Below are 14,374 nucleotides of genomic sequence, written 5' to 3'. Positions count from 1 at the left end.
CATTCAGAGAATCCAGAGAAATATTTGCAAACATTTCCATAGAGCTTAAAAAACGATTTAGGACCTCAGATGGCACTGCATCAACACCAGGGCCCGGTTTCCCAAAAGCATCGTAAGCCTAAGAGCGTCATAAAGTCCCTCTTGTGAACTTCTTAAGATTTGCCGCCTGTTTCCCGAAACCATCGTAGCTTAAGAGCGTCGTGAAAACACTTGTAGATCTACAATCGAGTTATGAAACGAGACGTTGCCAGAATAGTTTGTCATTATCTTTATGTAAGTGTAGGCTATCTTTTATTAGGCCTATGAGGTAAGAGAAAGGAACATGTGGTTTAGTCTGTGCTGCATCAAGATCTAAGCCTAGACTTATTGTTGTTGTTTTGTAACTCTATAAAAGAGCTAAATGCTCAGTCAATTTCTCCCTGAATAAAAAAACGGATGATGATGATTGATGATATGTTATTTAAGCCTACACATTTCCTCACTTTCTTACTCGACCTCTTTCTTATCTTCAAACGTCTTAAGTGACACAAACATAAACGGTGCAACAATCTAATCTTAAATAATAATAATAATTATTTATGTCTGTGTGTGGTATATAGTTGACTTGGGATTCTTACATGCAGATTATTAGACTATTTTAATATTGATGTGAATTAATGTGTAGATCCGAAGTTTAAACGGTAGGCCTATAGGTGTGACGTGCAGTCACCTGACATCACCATCAAATTAGAGGATATTTCAGAACTAGTAACATGGACAGCTCCCCTTAAGAGCAGTGCACGCGCGTTCATGCTACGAGCATGTTCGGGAAACAGTCAGAAAAACCAAACGAACGATCGCAAGATGAATCATAGAAAGCCCTTGTAAGTGCATGTATCCATCGTTATCGGGAGACCAGGCCCAGACCTGTTTCTGTAAAGAAAATCATTGAATGGGCTCAGTAAAACCTCTTAAAACCATTGTCTCTGAGCACAGTTGGATACTCAATTCAGAAATGCTAGTGTCAACTTTACCATGCAAGAGCCAAAGTTGTATTTAGACATGATACAGAGTCACAAAGTCAAGGACGGATCCTTCAAAGCTGCTTTTTGAAGTATGTTACGTCGTCGAATCTTGCCACTGTTCCAATGTCGAGGGTGCTTTAAAATTCTATCAAGTACTGAGTCCTTCGTTCTGAGAATTTCTGAGAATTTTAGAGGATGCATGTGTGTATCCTCTGCGTGCTTGGAACACCCACAATCCTGTGCAAACATTTGTGGAAGATTTAAAGTCTATACCAAACAAGGAAGTTCACTATGTATTTAAATGTAAACACTGTGTTATTGTCACTATGTAAAGTAACCTAAATGAAATATGGCCTCATCATTTTGACAACTTTGAACTCTCACACCGTAATTGTGTAAATAAGGCATTTAGGAAGGGTATTTAAACATTTTCTAATAAGAGCTATTGCGAGCTAAATATTACACTTTTCTCTTTACGATTTTGCTTAATAGTTGCTGCTCTGAGGTTTCTATTTGCAAATTGACTGGTGAATGAATGACTGGTGCATTCATTGTTTTTCAAAAAGAAGCGGGCAGGAGGTATGATTTTTAATAACGCACACAAGCAGCTTACTGCACACTCGCTAGTCTGTTCCATTGTGTGTTTTCCAAATGCTAAGAAGAAGCCTTGTGATTGTCTTTGAAGGATTTGACTCGGCAGGGCTCGTTCTACCAAACACAAGTCCTCGACTTTGAGAAACCGTTATGGATTCATCTGGGCTAAAGAGGAGAGAGCCTATCCAAGTATCCAGCCTATCCAACTTGTTTCAGTGCTCAGTTTGAAACCCAACATCCATGACGGTGTGGAGGTGCATTAGTGCCTACAGCATGGGCATCTTGCACATCTGGCAAGGCACAATCAATTCTGAATGATGTATAAAGGTTTTGAGCAACATATACTGCTATCCAGGCGATGTCTTTTATAGGGAAGACCTTGAATATTTCAAGGAATACAATGCCGAAATGAATTCTGCACTTATTAAAACAGTAGGCTATTTCTGCATAGAGGAAGAGTCCAGGTCAGTCCAGACCTGTCAAATTAGGTGCATCATGGAATGAAAAACATGATTAAGAATACCCCATACTGTTGAGCAACTGAAGTCCTATATCAGGCAGGAATGAGACAACATTTCATTTTCAAATGAACACGCGCACACACACACCTACATGACTTTTAGCACTTTTACATCCCTCTCCCTATGCTACAGACCTTTTATTTATTTTCTTATTTCATCACACGTCAAAACACACACACACACACACACATATATCTGACTTTCTCCAACTTTTGCACATCTCCATAGAACTTTTTTATTTATTATTTTTGATTTCTCCTCCATCTATCTACCCATACCCATGTCCTTGATTGCCTAGCCTTTCTGCCCCCCCATCAGGAAGCATCTCCAACACACATCCTCCAACATACTTACAGCACACTGCACCCCCCCCAATACACAGCACATTGTCTTATGAGGAAGCTTCTCCAACACCCATATTGCACACTGCCCTCTCCCCACATACACAGCACACTATCGCATCTCCCTTGTCATCCCCCCCAACACAGACACCAAGACCCCTGGCAGTTGGGTTAGCCCCTTGAGCCGTGGATCTGCCCAAGGTTTCTTCCTTGGTAAGGGAGTTTTTCCTTGCCCCTGTTGCTCTTGGATGCTCCTTGTTGGTGCGAGTTTAGAACACTCTCCTAGAGTCGCGATGTATTTATATGTCACTCTGCTATTGTAAATAGCAAACTTCTCGCGACTTATCCCCCCTGTACATAATGCAAATGCTTTTGTTGTGGAGGTGAAGGATTAACAACAGGCAAAAACTCTCCAAATAACTATATCTACTGACAAGGTAATGTTTCAGATTCTCGCGAGTTTTGGCGGGGCCACTCTTGGAAGTTGCATGGCTGTTTTTTTCTCGGTAGGGACTCGCTACGTCTATGCTATATAGCATTGTGAGATTACAATAAATCACCAAAACACAGTGGAGGGCACTGTATGTCTTCCCTTCTTGTAGAAGTGGCTAGTATGATGACCGGCTCTATACTTTCCTCTTCCTTTCCTTGTTTATTGTACTTCGGTGAAAATGTCTCTCATTTTGACTGTATTCTGTTGTTGTACAGGTTTACAAACAGAAAGTAAAGCATTTGCTCTATGAACACCAAAACAGTGTGTCAGAGCTCAAAGCAGAAGGAGTGGTGATAACCAAAGTAATGCAAGAGGAATATTCAGAACTGGAGAGTGAATTGCTGAAAGAAATGAAATCCCTGAAGATGAACTTGAGAGATCATGAGCTGTCCAAACAAAGCCTCATAAAGAGCATAAAACTGGTTTGTAGACCCATATTTTTGTTGACATTGACTGTTTGTTGACTTGCCTTCATTGCCATTGTAACTTGACTGACATGCCACTGTAACTATGTTAAACCTTTCACAGAAACATGAAGAGGAGATCACCAACATAAGGAATGACTGTGAAAGGCTTGTTAGAGGTGTAGTTGTCACTTGTTCTGTTAATTTAAAACTTTTAATAAAATTCAGTAAGGGTGTATAAAAGTAATTTTGGGAAATAATTGTACATTGCACATGCATTCCAGGGAATATGCCATTCAATTTAATACTTTAACGTCATATTTCTGTATTATTTAGAAATTGAGTCCAAATATGAGAAAAAGATGCAGATTCTGCGTCAGGAACAAGACCAAAGGCGGAAAACTGAAAACCACGCTCTTGAGGAGAATAAAAATGCTCAGATCAGTACGCTGATGAAGAACCACGAGAAAGCCTTCAGTGACATGAAGAACTACTATAATGACATTACAATTAATAATTTAGCCCTTATCAACTCACTGAAGGTAAGGTAATCAATTTGTAGTTGTGGGTGATGTTGGAACCTATTAAAATGCACTCAAATGTGTTTCTATACTTGATTGTTCAATGTTAACTTTGTCATAGGACTGCAGATCCCATCAGCCTCTGTTTGTGTATTTATAGGAACAAGTAGAGGAGATGAAGAAGAAGGAGGAGCGCCTAGAGAAGGAGATGGCTGAGGTGCAACTACAGAAAAGGCGTTTGACAGAACCCTTGCAAAAGGCAAAAGAAGATGTAGCTGAACTCCAGAAAAAGCTGGCTAACTATGAGAAGGATAAGGCCTCCTTAGCGGTATGCACAAGTCCTAAATATACATATCCTACAGGCTACTATGCAACTGTTATAGTTTAATATTTTACTGTTCCACTTTAACCATCCAATTCAAGGCTCACATTGCATCCCAATTTGTTCAACAAAGAAACACCTTTTTTGCCTTTACTTTGTTCATGGCAATGCAGTAAAAAGTTGAGAATCATTATGAGTGCATACACCTAGGCACACACTGGCTAACAAGTAAACTCGGGTCAAGTCAGATCAGTTCGTGTCACAGATATGGAGCGCAGAAAGGTCATTTTTCATCACTAAATAAAAAATGGCATTTTTTTCTGTAAATCATACACCACATATTTCTGTAAATTGCTCAGCCCCAGAGTATCCTTCCAACATGGCAATTATATTGCCCGATTCATGACCGTCTGCCCTACACACACATGAAATGCATGTAGAGCTATGAGCTTGCTGTGGTGAGATACATGTCAAAATATATGTTTTACAATATATATTTTTTATAATATGCTTTTTATATTTTAATTCTTTAAAAATCCAAATAAAATCAATGCTAGTACTAATACATGAAATGATGGCAGATCTGCGGTTAGGGTGGTAGGCTGTGGTTAGAAATAATCCAAGACAACTTGATGTGAGACTGCAGCTTTATTCACGGCACCGGAGATGTTACCCACACAAAATGTCAGATAACAAGCACAAATCTATGTGGTTGAAGTCACTTCTGGGGCAGCCGTGGCCTACTGGTTACCGCTTCGGACGTAACCGGAGGGTTGCCGGTTCGAACCCCGACCAGTAGGAACGGCTGAAGTGCCCTTGAGCAAGTCACCTAACCCCTCACTGCTCCCAGAGAGCCGCTGTAGCAGGCAGCTCACTGCGTCGGGATTAGTGTGTGCTTCACCTCACTGTGTGTTCACTGTGTGCTGTGTGTTTCACTAATTCACGGATTGGGATAAATGCAGAGACCAAATTTCCCTCATGGGATCAAAAGAGTGTATATATGCTTATATACTTTTACTATACTTACCCTTAACCAGAGATGTAAAAGTCCAGCTTCAGAAAGTAAAAGTTAACACATATGATTTCACTAATTAGCTGCTCTACCTGAAGAGTTGTGTTAATTAGAATCAGCTGATTAAGTAGATATATATATATATATATATACGTTATTGATCCCCAAGGGGAAATTCAATAGAACAGTCATAGCAATGCAAGCAAACGAATTGCAGCTGGAAGAATATGTAAATGTATACTATCTTTTTTTAATTAGTTTAAAATGAATAGTGTACATATTTGGTTAAAATCGATTCCCTATTTTAGTTTTCGAAACTAGTGTTGGTTGGTCCAATTGATTGTGCAATCGATTTTAGAACTTTAGACTCTATTTATGAAGTTAACAGTAGCTCAGAAAGGACAAACCAAAACACTGGGTGTACAGAGGGCCTTTCATGTTTTTACGCAACTAGAGGATCATATTTTACCCCCATACATTTAAAGTAAAACACCACTAGAGGCTACACACTGCTATATACCAGTCACTTTACTTACTTCTAGGTTCAGGTCTGGATTAAGGGTGGCTGAATGACCAACCTTTTGTTTTAACATTTTAGATTTTGCATAGTTACTTGTCGAATTAAATAAAAATTAATTAATTCATTCATTTATTTTCATTTATTTATATTCACTGTTAATGTTGTTGGATTGTACTGCCGTTGTTGTCTAATGGTTTCAAATATATTTTGTCACAGTTTTTGTCATAACAAATGGCTATAAACACATCCGTATACCATTATGTGCTGAACATGCTGTATTTAGGAAACTGTAGCATTGATGTATTTTGACTTCTGCAAAGAATGAGGCAGAAAATGAATGAGTGATGTCTTTGTCAGGGTGCCAAGGCTCGTCTGAAGGTTGCTGACAAAAATATGAAGGACCTCAAGTGGGAACATGAAGTACTTCTGCAGAGTTTCAATAAGGTGAGAAGCCAAACTTTACTGCAATCTAATCACCTCACTGATTTTGGATAGGGAAGGAAAAATAATTTTGGTGGATTACCACAATAGAGCTCAACAGCCCCCGCCCCCTCCTCCGAGAACTTAGTTTCCAGAAGTAAGTTTCCCATTCATTTCTCCAATCGACATCTGGAAAAATCCATATATAAAGAGTTTTAGACCCTGCCTTAGGTTGACCAGCTATGACATGACTCATAATCATACAACATTTAATTCAAATTCAAACAGGAAAAACGAAAAAAGGTACAAGACTGTGTACATATTTTAATTTCCGAGCAAAGGGACTACTCATCCCATCAGCCATTGCGAAATGATATATTTCGAACATTGCCCACCCAAAAAATAGTTTAACATGCTTCCTTATGAATGTAAAACAACAAGATGACTAACTTCCTACCATTTACATTGAGTAAATTCAACTTTCAAAGGTGAGAAAAACAGTTTTCATTGGATGGCCATGCATCGCTTCTAACTGCCTCTTCTTACATCTTGGTTCAAGCAGGTCGAGCGAGTAAACAATCTTGCAGTGGCGGGAGTCAGGCATAAACATTTCCATGGCAACGGTGATCTCTAGCAATCAAAGGCTCTGCTTTTACACATTAGGATTTTGAGTAGTGTAGTACTTTTTCATTAAATCGCGAATAAAACACATTTCACAAATTGTACGGCTTATAATCCAATTCTGAATGGAAAAAATTAACTACAATCTTCCAGAATTGTAGGAGGGCAGGACTGTTGAGCTCTATGGGGTAGAACCCGGTGTCTGATGCATCGTTCACACCAGATATGTTGCATCTCTGTTCATCACTACAAGGTTGTGTGTGTATTCACATCAGGAACTTCTCTGATGCAAGGCTGTTGCTACTATCTTTCACTGTCTACTGTCTTGTCACATGACTGCCTCCAACACTCTTGCGTGAAAAATAGGCACCACTTCTATTCTCTAGCACTTAGTCTAGCTGGCTCGTGGTTACAGCTGAGAGAAGCACGTCTCACGGAGGCAGTGTGAAAGCTGTAACCTGTTAACATGGGCTGCAAAATGAAAACGCACAGGTAGGTTAATGCAGCCACTATGCACACACCACACACACAGTGTGAATGGGGCGTGATGGAAAGCCTCAGAAACTATAAACCGAAACTCTTGGTTTCCACCTTTGTGACTGGTCTAGGGCTATGGCCCTAACAGCCTCAGATTGGTCCTGGAGTAGGCCTCAATCAGGGCTGAGCTAAGGAATTATAGAATAGAATACAACCCAACAATAAAATGGGAGAAATTGAAAAGGGGTTTGATTAAGTCAGTGTTTCCGAAACTTATATCTCTCATGGCACACTATCTACTAGGAAAAAATATTGTGGCGCACTGACATTAAGCATACACAAGTCACAAAATAACAAGTTTATTGTTGTTTAGCATTCGGTCTACTCATTAATTATTATATGGGAGCAGTATTCTGATTACTGGACAACAGGCACTGAATTGTTACTTGGTGTTTTAAGCCCCCAACGTTGTCTTCCAGGCATCGCTGCATGGAAGGCACTAGGGTTGGGCAAGGATTAGGGTTAAGGTTAGGGTAAGGTGCCTTGAAGTCGACGGTGGAGGCTTAAGACACCATTGACCACTGATTTGATTAGTTAATTGAATGCTATTCTTGGTCTGAAACCCAAAAGGGGTAAGACATGTGAAAACTCGTTTTATAAAGTTTATTTACACTTGAACAAAGCCGTGTTTATCTTGGTATATGATGGTGGTGAAAACGAGTGGTTTACTTTGTTTCCCTTATGCCTGTAAGCTTCATTGTATAGCCTTTTCTAAGATGTCTTTTTTACCATTCTAATTCAATACTTGACCCATTTTGGTTGTTTGTCTGTAGTGAATATTAAAACCTAAAGATGATCTACAAATAAGGCCCAGGTTGAATAATCCTATAGTAAAACAAATTGAATACATTGCTATACTCTTTAGGTCCAAGCAGAACGAGATGAACTTTATCAGAAATTCATCAAGGCTATCCAGGAGGTTCAACAGAAAAGTGGCTTTAAGAACTTGCTGCTGGAGAAGAAATTAGGAGGCCTAATTGAAACCCTGGAAAAAAAGGAAGCCCAGCTCAATGAAGTACTGTCTGCGTCTAATCTGGATCCCACTGCTGTCAGTGTGGCAACCCGCAAACTGGAGGTATGTGATAAGCCTGTTTGTTTACCTGTTTAGGGTCATTCTGTGTGATTACTTGTAATGATTTCTTTAAGATTATTCAGACCAGCTTCATTAGCTCATTACTGTACAGTATGTACTGTACATGACATGCAGTCAGACTTCTTTCTAGGCTATCAGCCCTTACAACAATCTCCAAAAGGCTAGAAAAGGACATTTTGCTTGACTAGTATAAAAAAGACAGCTTACTAAAGAACTCTTCATGACATACATATCCTGTTGCCATCACTTGGTTTGTTAAGTTGTGCATTGGATTAATTAATTCCAGAAATAATAAGGCGTTAAAAAATTGAATGCTGATTAATCACATTTCATAGTGACATTTGACCCAATGCAGTCTGGCTATCGTGACTGAAGGAGGCAGACGAGAAAGCACTGCTTTGAATGAAACATTTAGCCTAGGCCTACATTTTAAAAAGAACGCCCAAACTAATACTAGTATGGGGAATCGTGTAATTTTAGGAACAGTTCATATAGATTTTTGCAACTGGTGATGGGAGGACCCCATTGAATACAAAACAACCTGTTTCCAATTTTGTTCTTCATTTTCAGTGCCAAAATTCAAGATGGCGGACAATATATGCAGAAAAAATAATGTAAAGGCTTAAAGTGGTCAAATATTTTGATAAATCTACACATAATAAGGTAGACAAGTGAGATACAGACTATTTACAAAAGATGTATTGCATCATTTGCCAAGAAATTTGGAGAAAAAATGGAAAAAATTGAAAATTGTTTTAAAATCTGCATCTTGTTTCATTATTGAAGAGTTCAACAAAACATTGTCATTGTCACTCAAGTATTTATCCTCACCACTGTCACTGTCTTTTTAATATTGGTGCACATCTCCTCAGAGCCTTCAAACCTGCAAAGTTGTGTGAATGGTCAGTTGTTACTCTTGCAAGAACACCTTCTACTGCATTGGCTGGCAAGACAACAGCACTTCACAAGCTCCACAACAGCCTCTGGTGCTGGTGGAAGTTTTGACAAAACGGGAGCCCATTGCCCATCAACAATTTGCCTCCATCCCAGTGATAGTGAGTCAAGAATCTTTGGAGCAGGCACTGTATCTTGTGCCCAAACATTTGCTTGCCTGTGTGCTCTCAGAATTTCAATTTCAACTTAATTTCACTTATAGAGCGTCAAAACATTACCCTTGTCTCATGGCGCTTTACAGAGTGTTAAACATTCAGACAGAGCCCATGAGTAACAGGGGCGAGGAAAAACTCCCAAGAATTGGAGAAACATATAGGAGGAAACCTCAAGCATATCCACGACTCAAGGGCCTGACCCATCTGCCTGTGGTCAGTTACAGGACAGTAAGGTCTATATACAGAGAATAACATGGTATTTAGAGCCACCTGAGGTATATGTTACAAAGTGGTTAGATGGTTACATAACCAGTATGATAATTCATGAATCCCATTTAGTGTTAAGTTCAAATAGTCCAGTGTAGGGGATGAATTGTCCATAGGGATTAGGATTTCTCATCGGCCAAGTAGTGGGTCTCCAGGCTGCATGGGCAGGAAACCGAGCATGGGGACAGCAATAGGCGATGGTAGGGCCATCATAGGGATGGGATTTCCCTAGTTCCCGAGTTCCACCGAAGGGCTTTAGCTGTTTGAAAACCATGTTTTGAGGAGCTGACACAAATTTCTCACATCCAGCTAACACGTCTGGAGATGGGTGTGGACCTACTACAAGCCTACAAGTGTTTTAATGACATCATGACTTGATTGACTTGAAACAGAAACCTTTCCTTTCCCACGGGATAAACGGTAAATGGCGGGACAAACGGTTGTCCATCAATTTCCTGATAGGATAGGATACAATAGGATTCCCGATAGGTCCACCGACTCTATGCACAATGTGATTGGCCGGACCGAAGTTTGTTTTTTTCACCTCACAAGCCAACGGAGAGTTGCTAGACTACCCTGGCTGGAAATTACATTTGCTGCCGCTAGGGTACGTCAAGATTTCTAGGCTGAGATGTATCTTTTGCCAACGTTCTCCAGTGCCCATGATAATGAGACTGTCTTTGTTGATGTCTGGTACCCTGCGAAGGGCAAGCACCAAGACATCTGTGTGACGTGTAGATATGTGGGGTTTTGCTAAAATTATTTACTGCTACTGCCACCTTTTGTGTGTGTGAACTGTGACTGGCAGTTTACATAGTTCAACAGCTTTATGAGCAAGGTAGAGAACGAGGTTGGCTTTGGTTTCCTTTGATCCCAGGAAAGCTTTAAAGTCTTTGATTGGTGTAGTCTTGTATTTTGTATCCCTTATCATGTGCTTTTCCCATTGTATGGACCTGTCTCATCCTGTCTTTCATGGAGTTTGTGATGGTATAGTTGTTAAATAATAAGTAGCCTATATGTCATTGTAGTCTCATGCCTTACTTTCAACATTTTCAAAGAAGCATTCTGCCAGATCTTAGCAACAGTTTATGTCACTTTTCCTGACAACCATCTCCTGCACAACAGCCATGCCATCTATTAAGATGCCATCCAATGTGTGTGTTAATTGCACTGAGCTACTCTCTGTAGATTGTTCAGATGATGCTGCACACACCCCCATTCTCATCAATGGGACTGAAGTGAAGTGTATCACCAGCTTCAGATTTCTGAGTGTCCACATCTCTGAGGACCTCTCTTGGACCCTCAACACCTCTACCCTGATCAAGAAGGCTTACCAGCGTCTCTTCTATCTGAGGAGGCTAAAGAAGGTCCACCGGCTCCTCAGATCCTGGTGAACTTCTACCCCTGCACCATCAAGCGTATCCTTACCAACTGTGTCACAGTTTGGTATGGCAACTGCTCTGCCCACGACCGAAAAGCATTGCAAAGGGTGGTGAAAACTGCCCAACGCATCACCAGTTCCTCACTGCCCTCGATTAAGGCCATCCAGGGCAAGTGATGCTTGCATAAGGCGCACAGCAGGTTCAGAGGAAGCTTTCCTGCAGCTGAACTCTAGCTCTGCATCCCGGTGACAACCAACCTACAAACCTTTTTTTGCTACATATCGCCCTGCACTATACTGTTGACGCAGGAGCATCAATCTACTATTTCTGCAGTAAGGAATTTCTGTTGCCTACCATAGGAGTTCGTCAAGTCTAAACATAGCACCTCAATGCAAAACAATCCGGTGTTAGGCTTACGAGTTAGCACACCTCTTGATGATAACAATGCTAGCCGCCAGCCTTGTCAAAGTTAATTTTGCTAACGTTTTGCTGAGCCTACCCTATGACCGACTAACTGACCGACAAACTCCCTTAATAAATTGACTAATTGACTACGTTTGTTGCACGCTTAGACAAAACCAGACAAAAACAAATTGTCTTCAAAAGTATGTAGAAGGTGGTTACATTTATTTCCATTCCAATAACTTCACACATTACATTTCCGTTTGCACTTGTAAGCTATGCTGCTTTAATTTTTCAAATACATCGGTTCAGAGTTCCTAGGCCATTCAACCGCCAAAGATGTTGTTGAGAAACTCAACAACTTGCTATCCAAATCTCGATGGATGGCCCGAACGTGAATTGGCAAGTGTTTGAAACCCTTCAACAGCAGGTGCAGATTGACGTGGTAAAGTCACTTAGCAACATCGGGTCGTGTGGTTTGCATATACTACACAATGCATTTAAAGGTGTAAAGCGACCGGGTGGGACATTGAACATGGCCCTGTAAACATTGGCGAACATGCAGGAATTTAGTGACTGCGTATTTTTCCTGATATTCTTGGGATCTACTGGGAAAGTCCCAAAGATCTCGATCGGCGGTTTGGCGTCCCCTGCTGTAGACTGAAAGCGGAAGGAGCTTGACTAACTCCAAGCAGAGACTTTCTAATGAGGAGACAGCACTCAAAAAATCCTCCATGGAAATGCATGGGGTTAGTTTGTAACGCCAATATGGCAGTTGTCTACACATATCCCGCCCCTTCCGCAAAGCAACAAGTCGACATGTGAATACATTGTGCCAATCATGTGGTGTGATCTCGCCACTGGAGCAAGGTTGGTGTCATGAAGCCTTGCGCATGTGCATTTCTGCTGAAATAGATGCCCGATAAGTGCAAAAAAAGCATTACATTATGGTCGCCGAGAGGAGGGACTTGCCTAAAAGGACTTTGCTCCAAGGTCTGAAAAAGAAGAGGGCCACCATGGAGGCAGATGTGTTTGCCCTCGAAAAATCTGCTGATGAATTGTCAGAGAAAGCAGAAAAAACAAGTAGTCTAACGTTAATTTCCAAATCAAACAGTTAACGTCAGACAGCAAAGGAAAAAAGAGCTGCTCTGCATTGCATTTGTTTCTCTGTGGTGCCTTTTTAATCAGTTAATTTAAGCATTGACCTAACACTGTTTGAACAACCTGGTGCATGATTGTTCTTGTCAGCACTCCATACCCCCTTTTTTTTTTAGTGGGGTTAAAAAAAAGATTAAATTGTTAGTTGTGCATTCACTATTCAATTTCCACTACTGCCCAATTAGTTGTGTTAATTGACAGTTGCTGTGTTTTTTAAGGGGTAAACTTTAACACAGATTTTTATTCTTATTGTATAATGTCAACTGACATTCTTACATTGTCATGGAAATTTGCCAAAAAGTCATGGAAAAATATTGGTTAAAATGTGTATGAACCCTTAATTTTAGCAGGTTATTATTAGTAAGTGTTGTATCCCAGTCACTCCCTAATCCCTCAAACTTTTCCCAAGTGTCCCAATTTAGCACAGTGTGACATCATAGTGTAGTACATGTGATGTTGAAAGATCTGGCCATTGTGTGAGGCCACTCGTCATAGCATAAGAGATGTAAAATGTTTTTTCCGGTGTATGAACAGAATTATCCCAGATGAATGGGCTCGAAAGCCGCTTTGTTTCCGGTGGAGCCAGGTGTGTTTGAACCTGCCGCTATTGTTAATGTAATTAGTGTCTACACAGACCCGGTTTGGTGTTGCACCTAGTAATTCAGCATGTTACAACAAAGAAGGATTTTTAAAATTTGTATTATTGGTCAAACAAGATATTCAGTGTCGGAGTGAAGATGTTAGGAACAGAATATAACGGAAGATGCCGTTACAACACAGTTGACGCTCCACTGCGAACAAAGCGACCGCATTGAGAGCCTTTGTGCAAAGAGCCCATTAAGAATGACTTTCAATTTCTCAAATTCAAAGACTTTAATCAAATGTTTTACTTCTATTCAGGAGACATTGGACACGAAGAATAATACCATTAAAGACTTGCAATATGAACTTGCTCGGGCCTGTAAGGTGAATAAGGTCAAATGTCATAGTAAAATAGTTTACTCTTTCTGTGTAAAAAATAACATTGAGTAAAATATCCTATGGTCACAAATTTGTATCCTTACAGTTTGTCATCAACAATTACATTAACAAAACTGTTTTTTAATGGTTAACACCATACTAGTACCAACATTGAAGTTTAAGTGAACCATGATGTTATGTTTCAGGGGAAACAAAAAAAAAAACATATTCCCTAATAAATGGTTAAGCAGGTTGTTTCTTTACCCTTATATTGACATCATTCTATGAAGTTGTATTACCATTGCACCTTTTTTTTACCATTTCAGGCTCATAACGACTTGTTGCGCACGTCTGAAGCGAAGCTAGTCAATTTTGGGATTCCTGTGGCCCAGCTTGGATTCAAGCCTTTGGAGTGCAGTCTCAACCGCTTGACACTTGGTGCAGGTCCTTCAGGACTGGTGTCAGCAAATATTCAAAGAAAGGATGTAGCCCCAAGGGCAACACTTCCACCTCTGAATTGACTCCTGGTGAATTTTACCCCAACATAGAGATACATATTAAACTTACTTGCTGGCTCCTTTCCATTTGTGCAATCAAGATCTGGACCTCCCTATCCTTGAATCATCATGCAGTTTTCAGGAGTTTCATGAACATTTTTAAAATTGTTGTGCATTAAAAAAAGCAAAACGCAAA

General features: G+C 40.2%; 1 protein-coding gene across 2 annotated transcripts in view; it reads left to right on the top strand.

The window, feature by feature from the left end:
* gas8 (growth arrest-specific 8) overlaps window positions 1-14,374 on the top strand; it is a 17,266-nt gene extending 2,892 nt beyond the window's left edge. Inside the window, exons 4-11 of one of the 2 annotated variants that reach the window (XM_042062526.1) lie at window positions 3,169-3,375; window positions 3,482-3,536; window positions 3,694-3,899; window positions 4,039-4,206; window positions 6,090-6,176; window positions 8,176-8,385; window positions 13,622-13,687; window positions 14,008-14,374. In XM_042062526.1, coding sequence (XP_041918460.1) covers window positions 3,169-3,375; window positions 3,482-3,536; window positions 3,694-3,899; window positions 4,039-4,206; window positions 6,090-6,176; window positions 8,176-8,385; window positions 13,622-13,687; window positions 14,008-14,202 — 1,194 coding nt within the window. In that variant the 3' untranslated portion in view covers window positions 14,203-14,374. The remainder of the gene's footprint in view (window positions 1-3,168; window positions 3,376-3,481; window positions 3,537-3,693; window positions 3,900-4,038; window positions 4,207-6,089; window positions 6,177-8,175; window positions 8,386-13,621; window positions 13,688-14,007) is intronic. The other variant, XM_042062527.1, reaches the window with a different exon arrangement.

The sequence above is a fragment of the Alosa sapidissima genome, chromosome 14 (assembly GCF_018492685.1).
Source record: "Alosa sapidissima isolate fAloSap1 chromosome 14, fAloSap1.pri, whole genome shotgun sequence".
Taxonomy (NCBI): Eukaryota; Metazoa; Chordata; class Actinopteri; order Clupeiformes; family Clupeidae; genus Alosa; species Alosa sapidissima.
The sequence above is the reverse complement of the archived record's forward strand: the minus strand, read 5'-3'. Positions and strand labels throughout refer to the sequence as shown.